This window comes from Vombatus ursinus, unplaced genomic scaffold (genome assembly GCF_900497805.2).
Source record: "Vombatus ursinus unplaced genomic scaffold, bare-nosed wombat genome assembly UNPS02005459.1, whole genome shotgun sequence".
Taxonomy (NCBI): Eukaryota; Metazoa; Chordata; class Mammalia; order Diprotodontia; family Vombatidae; genus Vombatus; species Vombatus ursinus.
The window spans coordinates 13,278,479-13,297,180 of NW_020945237.1; the positions used below are offsets into that span (position 1 = coordinate 13,278,479).

The 18,702-nt window shown below is 36.3% G+C and overlaps 1 protein-coding gene across 6 annotated transcripts in view; it reads left to right on the plus strand.

Moving 5' to 3' along the window:
- Window positions 1-18,702, plus strand: part of MLLT10 (MLLT10 histone lysine methyltransferase DOT1L cofactor) — a 212,956-nt gene that overhangs the window by 182,022 nt on the left and 12,232 nt on the right. For all 6 annotated transcript variants that reach the window (XM_027847831.1, XM_027847834.1, XM_027847835.1 and 3 more), the window contains 2 exons: window positions 14,949-15,066; window positions 16,405-16,477. In XM_027847831.1, the coding sequence (XP_027703632.1) occupies window positions 14,949-15,066; window positions 16,405-16,477 (191 nt within the window). The remainder of the gene's footprint in view (window positions 1-14,948; window positions 15,067-16,404; window positions 16,478-18,702) is intronic.

Consider the following 18,702-nt stretch of genomic DNA (forward strand, 5'->3'; position numbering starts at 1 on the left):
TTGCTAGTTGGTTTTTGGTTTGGATGGCTCAGGGAATGATTCTAGAAGATTCTGTTGTAACATAAAGGGGACTGTAAGATTATGTCTTATTATTGTATTCTTTTTCTTTATGCCACCCTCATGTCCAACACAATGCTTTCCAAAAAATAAGTGCTTAATAAATACTTGAAAAAGAAATACTATTCAGTGTTTGAGTAAAGATAGAAAAAAGTTTAAATGTGATGGGTTGCAAGAAGGCAAACTTGGTTGAAATGGAAGATACAGAATGTTCAAAGATGAGCTTAGGGTTTAGTTATTAAAAAATAGCAGAAACAAGAAGTGATATTTCATTGATTAATATGATTAGTTATGGTAACTTATTGGACCTGTTAGAGTCATCTGGTCCTACCCTCAAGAACCGTCTCCTATAACAAATAATTGTCCAAAAAAACAACCCTGGCATTGTTTTAGTGGTCTTTCCTATAATGAGGTGAGGGGGAAAGGTAGTGGTAGAACTCGTGTGGCTCTAGTCTGCCTCCCTCCTCCCCTCCTGTAATAAAGCACATATTTTCCTCTTTAGTTGACGTCACCTTCTGGTCTTTTCTCTCAATTAAAGTGGGGGATGCCCAGATCAACCAGGCTAGACCGAGGAGACAGAACTACACTGGGAGAACACAGAGTTGGTAGTCTGACATGGCTCTAGGCATAAGTGGGTTGTGCACTGATACATGTCCCAAGGAAATATTGCTGAATAATATTCCATAGTATCATAAAGGAAGGAGTAATGGTCCAACTCAGTAGGTCCGACTCAAGCACTTCCCCTGGTAAGGCAGTTAGATGTACAGTAGATAGAGCACTGGACCTAGAATCAGACTTGAGTTCAAATCCAGCCTCAGATGTTTACCCCGCTTAGTGACCCTGGGGAAGTGACTTAACCTCTGTCTGCCTCTGTTTTCTCATAAAATGGGGATAATAAAAGCACCTACCTTCCCGTGTTGTTGTGATGATTAAAAGAGATGATATTCGCTGAGCATTTTGCAAATCTTATCGCACTATATGAATGCTAGCTATAATTTCAATATTGGTAGAAAATGAGGTACTACTAGGTCATTCAGCAATTAGCCGAAAGAGGTTTACTGAGTCAGTATGGAATGGACTCTCTTTAAGGACATTATAGAAGTTAGCCACAGTAGACACAGGCCCTATTCCCTTGTTTCCTGGCCCCTTCCACCTCCTTAACTGGTTCCCAGAGCAGGGTGTAGGGACTCAGTGTCTGGGGACATCCTACAAGTTGGAAAGGGCCAGATTTCACGTGGTTGAATCGGGAAGCCAGTTCAGCACAGCCAGAGGCTACCAGGAAAGCTTTGTCAGTTCAGGCATTGATTGACCCGTAGCCATCTGTGCCTCCTAATCTAGTCCCCAGGATACCTTCTTTGCCTTTCAGGGAAGAAGCCAGCATTGAGGGAGAGGGGCAACTAAATTATGATCCTCACCCCATTTCTGAAGGAAAAGAGGTCATAAGCCCCTCAAGCATAGAGACCCTCCTCTTTTTGTTTTTGTTTGTTGTTTGTTTTTAATCCTTTACCCTAAGCAAAATGCTCTCTTTGTTGCTTCTTCTTTTGAGGTCCCTTCTAAGCTGATCCTTATCCTTCACATCCCTAAAGCCTTCCTTATGTCCCCTGATAATCCATAACCCTTTATTCATTGGGCTTGTCCAAAATTTCCACTATCTTCCTCCTTTAAGTCAAATGATATTTTTGAAAAACGCAGTTGATTGCTAGATGTAGTTTTTACTACCTGATTAAATAGTTCATCTGAATGAGAGACAGCCTTGGGTTTAAGTTAGTTAGCATCCTATCTCTGATACTAGCAGTAAGACCACGGCAAAGTCACTTAACCTTGATGCTTCATTTCTTCACCTGTAAAATGCCGTCAACAAAATATACCTCAAAGGGCTGTGGAGAGGCTCAAATGAGATAACTTAGGTAAAGCATTTTTAATGCCTGGATAAATGTCAGCTGTTATTACTTAGCATTTGATGGCTCTGCTTATATTTTAAAATAGCCTTATATTAATTCAGATGAATATCAGATTGGTAAAATATATGTAGGTTGATAGTAAGGTAGCTAGACTGACCTTCATTGTCCTTTTTTCCCACTCTATAAGTTCTCTCTCCTACAAACACTCTCTTTATCTTGTCTTTCAGGAAGTCCCAATATATGGAAGTTTATGCCTCTGCTCCCTCGTGTATGTGTGTGGAGTTCTTGGGTATTTCTTGTAAAGAGTAGATGTAGGCTGGTTATGAACACTTGAAAGCAAAAATATGAACAATTCCCATCTTACATGTTTCAGTTAAATAATTTTCTAATGGTAATGCCAAGTCCTGCTAGGCATTCTTGCTTATGAACACAGTGCTGGGCTCTTGGTGGTGTCTACAAGGAGGTTCAGATTCTGCCTCTACACTTACTGTGTAACCCCAGCTTCTCATGATACTTCTCTGGGCTTTGGGCAACTCCCTAAGATTTTACTAAGTTACCATGTAGAATACCAGTATTTATCTTGTTGCATAGTAGAAACACCATCATTTCTTAAATTCCGTAATATATAATGTAAAACAGAAACAAACAGTGAAGATCTGTTTGGTGTTATTACCTTTCATATTACTAATAAACAAGCATTTATTAAGCACCTGATGTTACAGGCCCCTGCAGGAAGCTGTGTGTGGTGTTCAGTATGTGCTGAGTCATGGGATTTGGGTTTTGGCTGTTTTTGTTGTTGATAAATACTAATATATTTGGATTGCTAATACCACAGGTATTCTTAGACACCAATATGTGCATTAATAAATAATATTAAATTAGTTATGTAATTGTTAATAATGAGTAAGAACATTTATATGTTGGTAAAGTAAGTGCTCTTTCTTCAACACAGCTTTTCTAGGTAGGGTAGTGCACCTTTTATCCGAATTTTACTGATGAGAAAACTGAGGCTCTGAGAGTTAGACGACTTGCCCGAGGCTCCATAGCTAATAGCTGAATGTTGAATTTACGTGAATTAGCCCTGTTGAGATTAATTTAGGGATGGATAAGAGAACTCCAAAGATATTTTTCTCTTCTTCTGTATGAAATAGAATTATTTACTTACCTCTCTTCATGATATGACTTTAAATTTTACTAGATAGAAATTGAAATGATTGTGTTACTACTTTTATACAAACGCTTAATAAGGTTGTATATTTAAATTGCCTTACAAATCTTACAAGTAAATATTTTTTGGTATTTTTTTGTTTTGTACATATTTTGTTTCTTGTGATCATAAAGTTTTTAAAGGCATAAATTTTTTTGAGACTCCCATGATGCTATTCATAGTAATGTAGATATTAAATTTGATGTATGGGCAAATTGCAGCTCTAGTAGTTAAATTCTATATGCTTGAGATCCCTTATAGTTTCAATTAGAGAAGTTATTCTCCTTTCCAGAGCTATTATGTAAGAGTCTTAACGATAGACTGATAAAATTATTCTAACAGTTATGATAATTGTGTAATTATATAAGAGAAAAGAAGATGCTATAAATCTTTGCTGTTGTGATTCCTGATTGTCGATTACACAGTCCCTTCACAACACACACACACACACACACACACACACACACACACGCAACACTTTTTGATACTGCCCTTAAGCTGACACTTATCCTTCTTTGTGTGATGTGTATCACAACACAGAATGGGGCAGAAAATCGAGTGTGTGTAGAGGTTGGCCATATAGGCTATCACCACTTTATCATCAGCTCATGTTTGGTGGTCAAGGTTTGTGCCCAAGATTCCGAACTGTCTGCTGCATACACTTGAAAAGTGAAAGATAGTCATTGAAGTGACTCTTTTTAAGCTGACTCGAGGGATGTTGGCTGGTTTTGCCTAGGGTTTTTTTTCCTCCCTATATATCCTCTTTTAGTAGCAAGGTTAGGTCACCCCAGTAATAGGGTTCCAGGTTAGAGAGAGTAAAAGGATAAATGAGGGAATGGCTCTTATAAGTAGTTTTATCTCTTTTAATTAAATGAAGAGTTCTCTATTGATATCTTTTTTTATCACTGGACAGTCTCACACGAGCATTTTCTATGTGCATTTCTCTCATTTCATTCTTTACATAAAGTCTGTTTTAATTACTCTCTGGTTACTTCCAGGCTGAATTAAGCAAAAATCTCATCTCTTCTCATTCATTATGGTTGTGGGTTTGGGGGATGGGGGGAAGAGGCAGTGAAGAGGAATTTACAGCCAGAGGGAAAATTCCGTGTAACATGTGACTCAACTAGAGGAACAAAGAAATCTTAGTTGCTGGTAATCCAAGATTCCTTCAAATTAAAATCTTTACTGTTTCTCCCCTAGTCTAATTCCAGTAAGATTGGTCTCTTATAAATATGATCACCCGGCTAGGATAAAAGGCAGTTGCATGATTTTTCACAGCACAGCATGCTGAGACAGCTGCATCTCTGTTCGCCCACCAGCAAATGCTTCCTGCCTTCTCTCGGAAGCTTATTTAGACTGGCTTATCTGGTGCTGCTGTAGCAACCATCAGTCTCCAGGCAACTGAGGCACATTGACCTCTGGGCTGAACTAAGTGTAACGCTACTTCAATTTAGCCGCCTGAGACAATAGTAATGGTGTGGAATGTGGAAAATGTGAAATTTCTGTGTAAGGATACAAAAATATTTCGAAGGAATTGAATATTTAGGAATGACTTCAAAGATTGTGGATGCAGTGGGTGGTGAATCTTCTGTTCAAAGCTACAAACTTTATTTCTGATCTAACTTTCATAAAGAATATAGTGTATAATAAACTTCAGTCTCGTTTTATATAGGAATTCATTAAAGGTAAATTACTTGGAATGAAGATATTAATAACATTCTGTAATCAGATAAAGGAAAATAAATGAATGGTGTCTAAAAATAATTCTGGAATACTCACCTGGTAGTTAAGATGATCAACACACCATTGCAAATGTTTTTTGTTTGTTTATGAAAAACTTGTTAAATTTAAATACTGTTTCCTTACATTTTTATTGCTTAATGAGGGCAGTAATTCTTAGTGGCTGGCCTGATGCCAGCAGGTTAGAAATTCAGAGGTCATTCTTGATCTTTGTGCACTTGGTTTAAAGAAAAACAGACAAGCCTCTGTTTGGTATCTTTGCCACTATTAGAAATGTTAGTGGGCAAACTGCTGAGGGGAGGGCAGGGAGGGAGGAGTGGCCAGTGGAATTTAAATAGGCTAGAGTGATTGGTGCATCAGGGGACCTTTACTAGGGAAAGAGAGGAGGAGGCATTGTAAAGATGTGAGCATTCTTGAGTCTGACGACCAAATGTGAAAAAAATCAAGAAAAAGAAAATATCATAGCTCTTCAAGAACTGTTTGGCAGCCCAGTTTCAAAACTTAAATGTTAATATATTTGTTATACTTGTTTTTTAAACATTTAAACTTTAGTGATTAATTCAAGATTATGCAACTTAATTATGTATTAGTAAACCAGTAACATAGTTACAATTATGACAACTACAGTTTCACATCATTGGAAGATAGAGCAGCTTCTATCTTTGTGTTTTTTAATGATTTGATCTGCCCTTGTTGTACAGTGGGCAGAGGTATAAATTAGTTTCTGTAGGTGTGCCATTAATTTTTCATTTTGCCTTTCAAATCCCACTGTGTTTCTCGGTTATATTCATTCTTGCCTGTCTTAGGGAGCATGCAAGTGCTTTTGTTTGAAAGGCTTTTAAAAAAAAATTAAAGAATTTAAGACTGAATTTAATTTTTTAAAATGCTTCTATAAGGAGCTCTTTTCTGGGTTTTGCTTTTGGATAGAATCTTGATATTTGTATATATGTTTAAGTAGCCCACATTACTCATCTGCTCTATATGTTACTGTCAAAACAAAGAAGATAGGTTTCCCATGTCTAAAAATCTTTTGGATGAAGGAAATTTAGAGGTTTACCTGATATTTAATAGACATAAACATCAAAGAGAGTTTTTATGGTATAATTTTTGGTTCTTAAGCTTCTTGAATTTACAGTGAGACTTTTACTACATGTTCTTTGTTTTATATTTTAGTAGGTACTGGATTGATTTATATGTTTATGCCATTTTATATTTTTAGATATAGTGAATTAAGGAACTATTTAATGCTACATTTATTAAGGTTTCTTTACTAATTGAAGTGTTTTAAACTTTGATAAAATGTATATAATCTTGGGATGTGTTTATCCTAATTTTCACTAAGGATATTTTTAATAGTAATTTTGGTAATGGTATATAAATATGCTGAAATTAAAAAAGAATAACTCCATCATTAAGAATAATGCTATTCTAAGCAAACTACTTTGAAAGGGAAACAGTACTGGATTATTTTGTTTCTCTTCTCTTGGGTATAATGTTGTTAATTATGGCTGTAAGCAATAACTTAGTTGACACAGTGTAAATGGATGATATTGAGTTCTCAGAAACAGCCTATTAGGAAAATAAGAGTATTCTCCCCTTTTTTATTAGGAGAGAGCTACATCAGATGATTTTTATCATAAGCATATTAAGATATTTGTTTTTGTTCCGAAGATCACACATGTGTGAATCAAAACCAAAAATTCTACATATACAGAATCAGAATTCTCCTTAAAATAAACACATGATAGTTTGTGGTATCAGTGGTCTGATTAGCATCTGATTTTACTTCTTTTTTTGTGTTGATTTGAAAAAACCTGACAGTTCCATGGTGAAAGTTTTTTCAAAATTTAAAAAAAAACATATAGTTGGTTAACTTTTTTATGAATGGTTGGTTAAAGTTAAGATAGCTTTCTGAGGATGTTAACTTTTGAATGCCTTCAAACAGGTAAATAGTTAACTCAAAGTACATTTTAGCTCTAACTCTTAAACTTACATTTCTCAATTAACATTTTAAACATCTGGCTTCTTGAAGGTAATTTTAAAATCGAAGGTAAATTTAAAATTATTTTTATTGTCTGTTTTCATGTACTATTTACATATATTACAGATTACATATATGTGCCTGTAATTCTGACTTCATGTGTAGGAAATATTTGATCAATTCAAGGAAAGAATAACATGAAATTCCTTTGCTATGAGTACGATAACCTAGCTGTCCCTATTTCATAGACTCAGACCTTAGTATTAGGAAGAGGAAGGAATGATTCTTACCTCCAAGCCCACTACTAAATATTATAAAGTTTGCCAAAACCTTATACTGAAGTGTTAGCATTGACTTAAAAATTAAAAGGAAAGAGGTGTACTGATTAGAAATAAACTGATTAAGAATCTGTTCTGGAATTGGTTGTTAGACCCCTTCCTGTTGTCCTATCATGAATGAAGGAGTTCAGTAATGGTTTAACTACAATTAAATCCCTCCCCCTTCTTTATGGAAACTCAACTGTGGGCATTTCAGCATTAGCCTAAACAATGGTTTTGAATATGTTAAGCCCCTAACAATTAGGGAGCAGTTTGGGGCATTGAATAATGTGGAATGATGCAATTGAACCTGACAGCTTCAACAGTCGGCCTACTCATGGGACCTGAAAGTTGTTCACACTTGGTTTCATCTCTCATCACACGCTGAGTATTAAAACCTTACTGGTGGGGAGCTGAAACCGACAGAAATGGGGCCTGTTAGCAGAAAATATTTCAGAGTATCAAACCTGAAAAGAACAAGGGAATGAGTAGGATTGTGTATTGTCATATGTTCTTGTTTCTCAGAGACCATTTGTAGTGTAATTTATATATAAGTGAATAGAGCTTTTCAATAATTGTATTTCAGAAACATGTCTCATTTTTTATTTGAACATTTTCCATGAAAACTTTTTCTGTCCCCACATAAAAGTTTTATTTGCTAAATTTAAGAATAAAAGTCTAGCCATTTAAAATCACCTGTTCTTTTGTAGTAGTGTTTCTGCATAGTCATTTGGAGATATGTAAATATACTAGTTTTTACTTTGAAACATTAGGTAAGCACTGCAAGGGGAATGATTAATACCATCATTTTTCTTAATACTCAGTTCAAGATGTTCCCTACATTTTCTATTTTAAAATTACTCTTAAATTAGAGGTTGTGGGGGGCAGTGTTTATTTTTGGAAAGTAGGTAAGGTGAGCGTTGCAGTTGTGTTCTTGTGAGAATTGAGTATTATCTTAAAAATAAAATATTCAGTTTAGGAAACATCTCTGGCAGGGTTTCTGAAGACCATTTTTTTTAGACATGTGTGAGTTGGTTATTAAGGTCTGATGAAAAAAGACTAGAGTTTTTAAAGTACTGCATTTTAAAACTTGTTTGAATCCTTTGACCTTAATGGGTATTGACTGGATGATTACGCATTTTTAATAAATGCTTGCTGCAGCCTGTTTCTACAATGAGTGTGGTATGAAGTTCCTGGTTCACCTCTAAATAATGCATTACCACAATACTTTCCTAAAAGGGAAATTGTAGTATACAATACATAAGGTGCTTTCAAACCTCTTTATATATACCTTCTCTCTATTGCTGCCTTTATCTGCTCCAGTGAAGAGAAAACAATACTCAGTTTTAAGACTTCAGTACTTGTGTAATCTCATTTGATGTGACTCTCCCTAGGGAAGGCCTGCAGAATATCCCCAAATTCTCTTAATTTAGTTTATATTATAGTTAAACTTTTCATGAAACATATGTATGTGACTGTAAACAAAGATTTAAAATTTTGGAAATGAAATACCAGTTGGGCAAGAGCTAAAACTGAAATATTTCAAATCATGCCAATATTTTTGATCTGGTGTGCCAATCTACTTAGCAAACTTAATTTCTTTAATGTCTTCTATTTCAAGTTTGTGTACCTCCTTGAAAAAGACTTGTTAAGCTTTAAGTATATTTAACGTAGTAAGTTTATCCAGATTTGCTTAGGAAAATCAGTGTTTTGGCTCAGTCACCCAATACGTTTCTTCTAAACATGTGTTGAGTCTGCCATGATAATTCAGTTATTTATAGCAATCAGAAAAGTTTTACTGCATTGATCTACATGTTTGTGTAGCAGAAATTACGCTTAATTAGGCTCCCGATGAATTATGAAAATCAAAGTAGTAGAATATAGTATGAGAACTAAAAACCTTTGCAGGGTCAGAAGTGATTAACTTCCCATTCCCCAGTCTTAAATTGCCTTTCTGAAAGTCTGAATTTTTGAAACTTAAAAAGCAAAGCTGTATTGTAGTAGTTTAAAATGTTTAAATTTGCAAAATTCCATACATTAATTTAGTGTATTATTTAAGTTCCTAGTAGGTGACTCACTGGTTTTAGGGAAGGGAACCTAATTCTTTAGAGAAAGCAATTAGTTTTCCTTACAAGCTCTTTCCGATCCCAGAACAGGGATTCCTGTTAGGAGCTGGACAGGGAGTCAAGAAAGCTGGGTTTTAGACCCTGGAAAGACTCTGACATTGAACAAATTATTTAACTTTTGTACTATTTTCTTCATCTATAAAAGAAGATATCTCTAAAAAATGATGTTCCCAGAATATTGTCAATTACTTGAAAGGGAAAGGTGGAAAAGACACGAGGAAATTCATTCTCCTCTTGACTTGCTCTGGCCATCTTTGTTGGCAGCAGGGGTGGGTGTATATGTGTGTGTGATAATGGTCAGGAAAAAATTAAAATATGGGAGAGGTGGGACTCTGCTGGAAGATTTTTGGTTTATACCTTTAATTCATACTTCATTAATTTCCTAGGTATACTATTCTCCTCCTCCACAGTGTGCCAAGATTTCTGTAGTAGGCATATATCTGTCACCCTGCGAGCCTTGTGGTATATGGTTCAAGAGACACTTACTTGGATTCAGGAAACATCTGATTCAGAGCCCAGTCTTTCTAGATGGTTCAGTCCCCTAACATTTCTGAGCCTTCTTCATCTTGTCATCTGTTAAATGGGAATGCTGATATTTGTGTCATCCTACCCTGGGAAGCCGTGGTAAGAAATATACTTTTGAGTGTTGAATAAAGGTGAGCTATTATAGCTCCATACAAATGTACACAGTCTTTACCCCTGAACCCTTCCCTCTTCCTAACTTCCCTATTTCTATTGAAGGTACCACTGTCCTTCTCGTCACTCAGTAGTCATCATCTACTCCTCAACTCGATTTTACCTTCATCACGTCACTTCCATATGCCCACTTCTTTCCCCTGGCGTCGTCCTGCCCCTGGTGCAGGCCTCACCTACTGTAGGAGTCTGCTGGTTGCTTTCTCTTCCCATTCCTGTTTATCTTCCACTCAGCTGTCAAAGTGATCTTCCTACATAGCAGGCTTCTGACCATGTAACCCCCTACTCAGTAAACTCCAGGGGCTTCCTGGCACCTTCAGGATCAAATATTAAATCCTCTGCTTCACATTCAAAGACCTACATAAGCTCTGGTTACCCTGCCCCCTATTTTTCCAGTCTTCTTACACCTTAGCTTCTCCACTTCAGCCCTCACACTCTGCGATCTGTTGACATCAGCCTCCTTTGCTGTTCCTAGAAGAAGAAATCCTCTCACTCAGGGTGGTCCTCTGGGCCTGGAATGTTCTCCCTCTTCATCTCTGTCTCCTGGCTTTCTGCTAAAATCCCACCTTGTGCAGGATCCCCTTTAGTGCCAGCACTTTCCCTCCGTGGATTATTTCCTGTTTATCTTAGCTGTGGCTTGTTGGCACATAGTTGTTTCATGTTGTCTCTCCCATTGGACGGAGTGCTGCTTGAGGAGGGCAGGGACTGTCTTTTACTTTTCTTTGTATCTTTAGTGTTTAGCACAGTGCCCGGCACATAGTAGACACTTAATACATGTTTATTGACTGACTCACTGACTGACACAAATATATTTAGCTTTTCTGTGTTATAGCTTCTTTTTGTTCCCTCATTTTTTTTGGCAGTGAAGTAGAGAACCCTTTGGATAGCAAGATTAACTATCTGCTAATGGAAAAGTGCTATCCATTTTTGCAAAGAACTTGTTGCATATGGCGTTCTTATCACAGAAGTCTATGTTGTTGGATTTAATGATCACTAAGCAGCTATGTTTGGTTGCTTTTACATCTTGTTTACCTATACCTACTATTATTATTATTTTTTGCTTTCCCATTGGGATATGATTAGTAGTCACTGATTTTGTTAAGTGTTTCTTTTTTAAAATGTAGGCAGATGTTCAGCTGTTCAGAATGTCATCCTCGGGTACAAGTTGGGTTTCTTTTGTATTTTGGTTTGTCACATTCCAGTCCTCCCTTATCTTTCTCGTTATTTATGGATTGTTCTGTGTGATCCAAAATATTGCCCCTTGGTAAGTGAACTATATCTTCCTGTCAGCTTGCAGAATAATGGGGAACCCTCTGGTTTCCTTGACTACTTCCCCTTCCCACATGCTACATATAAATTTTGCTAGTTTAAGAGTGATGAAAAAACAAAACTAGAGCTCAGGAATTAATAACCGTTTTTTCCTTCATGGATCTCTTTGGCAGTCTGATAAAAGCCGTATGGACTCCTCAGAATAATGCTTTTAAATGCATCAAAAAAATACATAGGATTGCAAAGGAAGCCAGTTGTGTTCAAATACAGTTACAAACTTATTTCAAAAACAGCTTCATAGACCCCAGGTTAAGAACCCCTGAATTAGAGCTTTGTTGTGAGTTCTCAAGATGCTGGTAATTTAAAGTATGAAACCTGTCACCTTCCAAAACCCACATCAAGCATAGCTCTTTTAGGGATGGCCAGCTGGAGAAGCAGCTGTATCTTCTAAAATAGAGGAGCCAGAACTGGAACCCAGATCTGCTGACTCCCCCGGTGTGGTCTTCCTCTTATTCACTAGTGAAACTTTGACCTTTATGGTAGATGAAACTAGTTCCAAGCTGCCACCCAGGTGAAGGTTGGGCTAAAGTAGAACAAACTAAGATTGTATGAAACTTGTGCGATCTGTGAGGTAGGTCTAAAAGCCCTGGGAACGATTTATCTGTTAGGCACAACTTTGCCTGCTAGCTCTTCTGTTTGCTTTTAGGCTGTGACTTAGATAAACAATCGTTCATGCTCTTAGTTTACTATAACTGGCACTATACAAGAGAGATGTGTCTATTGGATTTTTAATATTTCTTATTCACATCGTCTTTTATACCAAATTGTCCGTGTCCCTTATAATTCCTCATTAATGTTTCTTTAACTTCAGCTTACTAATGAGTTTTTTCTGTTTCCCTAATCCTCATTTTTTTTTTCGATTTAGAATAGCCCTTTCAGCAAGTTGCTTGCCTTAGTGCTGTAGAAATGTGAATTGTTGTTGTTGTTATTCTTTTCCTTATTACTCCCACTGAATCCATTATCCCATCACAAATGTTTTAGTATCTCCCCCCTTTTTTTAAACTGCATTTCTTCAAAATTCTTCAGGAACTTCAGATTGTCTTAGCAATTCCTGAACAACTCTTTCAGCATATTTTAGAATTATTGGTCAAAAAATGATTGGTAAATGAAAGTCCATTGAAATAGAAAATACTAAGGCAAAAAGAGTTGTGTATTGCTGTGCTGTGTTTAACTGGAGAGTTAAACAGTATGAATTAAAAAAAAACCATTTAATTGAAAAGAAAAAAAAGCAAAGATATATTTTCTGTTTAAAGGTAAATTATTTAGATATGCTGATACTCCAGTAACAATTTTAAAACTTCTGTAGTTTTTTGTTTTTTTTTTAAATATTCTGAACAGTTAATTTTTAGCGGTAGAATTTCTTAACACAGTAAAACTTCAACTATCTGGAACTCTTGAAGAGCAAATGATTCTCCATAGTGATTTTTTTAACTCATCTGTACTCCTTTAATCACTGCTGTTGTAAAATCTTAGCCATTTTAATGGAAATCTTTGAAAAATATATTACACATTTTAAGCTTTTCTTGATTAGGGCCATCACTGTGATATCAGTTATTACACTATACTGTAAGACAGTTGTGTTCTCAGGACTATCTTTTTGGTTCCTGCTGTCTCAGTTTTTTGTTTTTGTGCAGGCTTTTGTTAGATTTTCTTTTCCTTTCTTTGCCCACATTTGCCATCTCTTATTCCTGTCTATATGCTTATCTTTAGCACAGTCCTCCCTAGACTATCTTTTGTGGTTTGAAAACCAGAAGACCCAAGTTAGGATAATTGTCTTGCAAAGCAAAAGTAGATAGTCCCTGAGGAGTGAGAGCTCAGTGCCCCAAGTGCATGAGCTTTTGTGTGAGTATTTTGTAACATCTCTTTTTACTACCCAAAGCCTTTATTGCTTAGCTGTAGTTCTCAGTAGCCAGATTAGTCAGGTAGGACTGTATTTTTGGTTATGTAATATATATTAGAAATTGTGTTCTATTTGTATTCTATTAGAGGAATATTTGTTAATGTCTTATAGAATGTTCTTGTTTTGGAATTTTTATCCTCTTTGAGGTTACTAATTGATTGTTAAACAAGACTTATATTGTGAACTTAATAGAATTTTATGCAAATCTTCAATTAAGAGGACAAATGAAACAAGGAATTGGCAGATTGAACTTAAAGCTACATGAAATTGTGAACTCTAAGGTATACAGTATGGAACAATAAAAAACATGAACTGGATTCTGCATCACTGAAAGCATTCCTGTGAATTATAAAAGTCCATTTATCATACTTAATAAGTTGGCCAGGAGCCAAAATGTAATGGCCGGGTGTGATTCCTTCCAGAAACACCGTTTATAGTCCTGTACTATTTTGTTTGTAATAACTACTGTGTCATCTTGGTCTCTGGTGCACGGTTATAAACATCAGCCTGTACCACATGTTTGACTTTTTAAAATTAGAAATACTTCAGTTCCTGGAAGTCATTTTCAGATATCTTGTTTTTCCTGTTTTTAAATATCTACATAGAATGATTCTATTTTAGGAATTGGTTGTATGAAAACCGTATTTTGTGCCAGTTTGAATTTTGTATCAGAACCCTGTTCTCTTGAGCAAATGTGTTGAGGTCCTTTCCAAATGTAGCATTTGAAGACTGTAGTATTCTTCGAAAGGGAGAAAGCACGCTACCCCGTGAAGAAGGCATTTTTATTACATTGGATTATGCAAGACTTTGGCCAGCCTCCTTTGCTTCATCTGTTTAAGGGTTCATTTTCGCTTGTTTGGCACAAGTCCCAGTAGAGGCCTTCAGAATTGTGGTTAGCAACATGAATGAATTACAAACTTTGGACGAGCTCTTCAGTAAGTCGAGCTGGCCAGCTGCCAAAAATACAGTGCCTTATATGGGGTCAGGGCAAAGCTGCGATTCGTTGAGCCCTGTATTGTATAGAAAACATACTTGTGATGGCTGTTTGCTTTCTTTTAAAATAAAAACAAAACAAAACAAAAAAAAAAACGCACCAGGCTTCTAAGTCTATCAAAATAGGAAGTAACAAAATACTGTGCAGGTTTTACTAATGACAGAGTAAAGCAAAGGAAATATGGCCTGGAAGGCTAAATGTAGGGCTGGAAGTGAGACCTTTTGACCTCCTCAGTCGGCTTGTGATGTAAGGGACCCAGGCATTTGTGAGACATCTGTTGTCTACCTGCCCTTATTTTGTAAATGCCTTAATAAGATTAAATAATTAGGAGGAGAACCACATGATCACATGCCCCTGAGTTCTGGCATTGCCTGCATACTTTGAAGCTGGAAGTAATAGAATTCATTCTCTACCTGGCATATGTCATTCATTTTTGAAGTGTTGCTCAAAACAAAACTTGCAAATAGCATTTTAAAAACTCTAATTTTGGGAAAGTAGAATTAAACTCCTCCTGTGTACTCTATTTTGTTAGAAATCGTAATCTCCTTAATACTTTTTCAGACAGTCATTTACTCTGTTAGTTGTTGTATCAATGAGGGCAGAATACCTGGTGACTAGGCTTGTTTGGAAAAGCTAAAAAAGCAATAACTAGTGAAAGCTGTCAAAATACAAGTTATTTATCTTTGCACTTTTTTCCATTTAGGCAAATACTCTGTCTGGATCTTCCTTAAGTCTCGCTCCATCCCATATGTATGGCAGTAGGTTAAATCCAAATTCAGCAATGGCAACTCTTATAGCTCACTCAGAAAACAGTCAAGCAGGTAAGTTTCAAGAAAATTGAAATTCTCCCTAATTTAACTATCTTTATAGTGAACTAATTTTATTTGTAAACTCTAGGAGTATAGTTACTAAAGGATTGTGTGATTTTTTTTTTTTCCCAAAAGAATCACAGTTGGAAGTAAATGCTCTGCTGTGCCGCAGAATAGCCATGTGCATTTTTTACTGTCTGAAATGTAAATGTTTAAGCAGAGCCATCAGCAGGCAGGAATGCAGCAGCGTCTCCTGTGACTTCTGTGATTGATGTGTTCAGTTCTCAGTTCTGCGCAATGAAAGTAACATAACACGGGGCTTCTCTGTGAACGGCCTAAACCTTTATTTGCATAATTCATGAAATTGCATTACACAAACTTGGTTTAAAAAAAAAAATCCTGTTAGAGAACTTCTACAATGTTTAGTAATCCTGTGAATATTTACCAGTTGACATTTTGTAGCATTTTCCTCTTCTCCTGTTTTAATGAGCCACTGGATTTGCTTTGTTTCATTCCATCCTTAAGGATTTGTTGACATGTCCAAGTAGTCATGCCTGTTTGGGGGAAGGGAACGGGTTTAGCAGTTTACCAAGAATGGATCAGTCATGTCTTTGCCCTCTAGGGGGTCAGAGGTCACTTGACTCAGAATAAGGGGAGGACAACCTTGAAGGGGGCCAGATAGGGTTGTTATTTAACTGAGAGGCCATAGGGAAAATCGTCCGTTTCAGTTTTACCAATGGAAAGGATTTCGTGTTAGCTAATGAAGTAGAATTTTAAAGTACTTTAAAAATGTATCTTTTGTTTACTGAATTTTTCATATTAATTTGAAAAGCAAAAAAAAAAAAACAACAAACCAGGTAATATTAAATCCAGATCTAAGTATTCACATTAGACTTGGTGAGGGTCAGCATAGAGAATTAGGTGTTTTATGGCTTGTCTTGGGATGCAAAGTGTTAAAAAATACAAAGCATCAGGATTTGCTGTGATAAGCATACAGATGAGCTGTCCACAGCTGTGATTCATTACTTTCACCGTAGAAATTAAAAGTGGCTGAGGGGAGGGTGCTGCAAATGCAAACCACGCTTCCGTGCTGTAAAATTGAAAGGAATGAAAGAACTCAACATAATCCATGGCCTTCTCCACCCACAGAAACGTGTAGGGACAACGCCTTACACGCTACAGTTCAGCAATTTTAAACTAGCAACTAGTATTAGTTCTTTTACCTTCGTAGTGACTGTAGAAATAGTGCTTAAGGTCTGATGTATGTTTTAGGGAAAAATCAGAGCAGCAGCTTAAAACCTCTTATCTAGTGAGAGTCACTTTATCAGCTATGAAATATTTACACTGCAGATCCAGATCTTGGAGACAATAGCCGCAGCCTTGTTGGCAGGGGAAGCTCACCCAGAGGAAGTCTCTCACCACGGTAAGCGTTATTTACACTGTAGAGTAAAGGCAAAGGAAACATTCTGAGGTCTGGAAACTTCTTTATCTCTTATCAGTAGTATATACGTTTGTGAGACCGTAAAGAATTATGTAGATAAATGGCATGTCCAGACAGACAAGAAAAGTGGTTTTAAATTTATGTGGATGTTAATTTAAACACATATGATTATGTTTACAAGTTAAAAGGAATACCTTCTCTTAAGCTTATAATTGCTTTTAGTTTACCTGTTTTTATCATTTTTATCTGATAATATCTAATCTTTGTTTTTTCAATTGCCTATTTCTGTTATAAAATGTGTAGTTGTAAAAAAATCACTTATTGCACTAGACTAACATGCTGGAAGACTTTTTTGGAAAATTGAATTTTTTTCCTTTACAGAGTAAAAAAAAAAAAAGATATCATAGAGAAAATTGATTTTTAAAATAAATTTCTGGGTCAGATACAGATATTTGTTTTTAACCCAAATCATCTTGATGGGCTTAATGCTGATATATCATATAATGTTTATCAGAAGATGCAGATTTTTAAATAAAAATTTTATGAAATTCTCTGGTATATTTGTGTAAAGTGTTTCACATTAATATGTAAAATTATCTCTATCTCCTAAAACATGCTTGGAAATCTTGGAAAATCTTTATGTTATTAAATATTTAGAATCTATCTGTATTAGAGGCCGCTTGGCCTCAGAGCCAAGAAGAACTGTGCCCATGTTTTGCCTCTCACTTGCTGTATGATCCTTGGAGATTGTAAGACTTTTGAGCTGCAGAATAGTCACCTGCCTGTTTTGATGGAGGGACTTTTCTCACCAGGAGCTCCCTCCACCAATGATATGACAGGTCTAGACTAAAGTAAAGGGGAAAAAATAGTAGTGAAAAGAACACTACACTTGATCTAGCTGTAGATGGTACAGTAATTAGGGTGCCAGGCCTGGAGTCAGGAAAACCCGAGACACTCTCTGTGTGACCCTGGGCAAGTCACTTAAACTGTGTCTCGATTTCCTCATTTGTAAATTGGAGATCATAATAGCACCCACCTCCCAAGCTTGTTGTGAGGATCAAATGAAATAATATTTGTAAAATGTTTTGGAAAGCTTAAAGCACTATCTAAACGCTGCCTACTTCTACTAGCCAACATGTTGGACCAGCTCAGTAATATTCCTTATTCTGTCACTAACAGCTAATGACAGTGGCTTTTTGGGCCTCCATTATCTCCTCTGTAAAACGATGGTGTTGGATTAGATGAGCAGTCAGCAAACTACAGCCTGTGAACTAAGTGCAGCTGGCCACCTGTGTTTGTCCAGCCTGGGAGCTAAGAATGTTTTTTTTTTGCATTTTTATATAAAGTTTTGTTGTATTTAAAAATGTGAGGGGAAAAAAAAAACATTCTAGCGTGTGATAGATAATCTCTAGGGTTCTTTCCAGCCCTGTGATAAATTTAAAAATTCTGTAGGTTCTCTGCTCTAATACTCCAGTGGTTCTGTGATCTCAGTGACGTAGATACTCCCTTTGTCTTTATAGATGCAGCCTATCCGCAGTGGGATTTTACATCATAACAAAATATTTTCTGGTACAAGTGTGACACCTTTTCTGCTGTAATTTTAGTGATTATGTGAGAGTCTATAGTAGTTGCTCATTTTAGGCTCACATATGTGTCCCTTGAGAGTCTTAGCTTAAAAACAAGGACCATGCTAAAACTCCCAACACTTCCAATAAATGCAGTCTGACTGTATTCCTACTCCATCAGAGCACTTGCGCTAGTGAGGCAAGAGAATTTGAAAATGAGTTTTTGGAGGAAAAGGGAAATTCTAGGTATAGCCATCTACTCTGTGTGTGTGTGTGTGTGTGTGTGTGTGTGTGTGTGTGTGTGTGTGTGCTACAACTTCCCGCCCCCCCCCCCCCCAGTTATAAAAGCTACCAACTAGCTGCCATCATAAAGAAAACTGTAATTACTGATAATATTTTATAGAATTGAAAGGAGTGAGCTTAGTAATTCTGGGGTATCATTTTGGAGCAAAAAAAAAAATGTCTTTAGTAAGACTCAACCTATATAACCTGCTACTCAAAGACCCTTATTGCTGGCTGTATTTCTTTCTTAATCCGTTCAGTAAGGAGTGTGAATTAAAATACAATTAAACAAACAAAATTAAAACATAAAACATAATCATTTCAATAATTTCAGAGTATTTATATCAAATAAATGGCTCA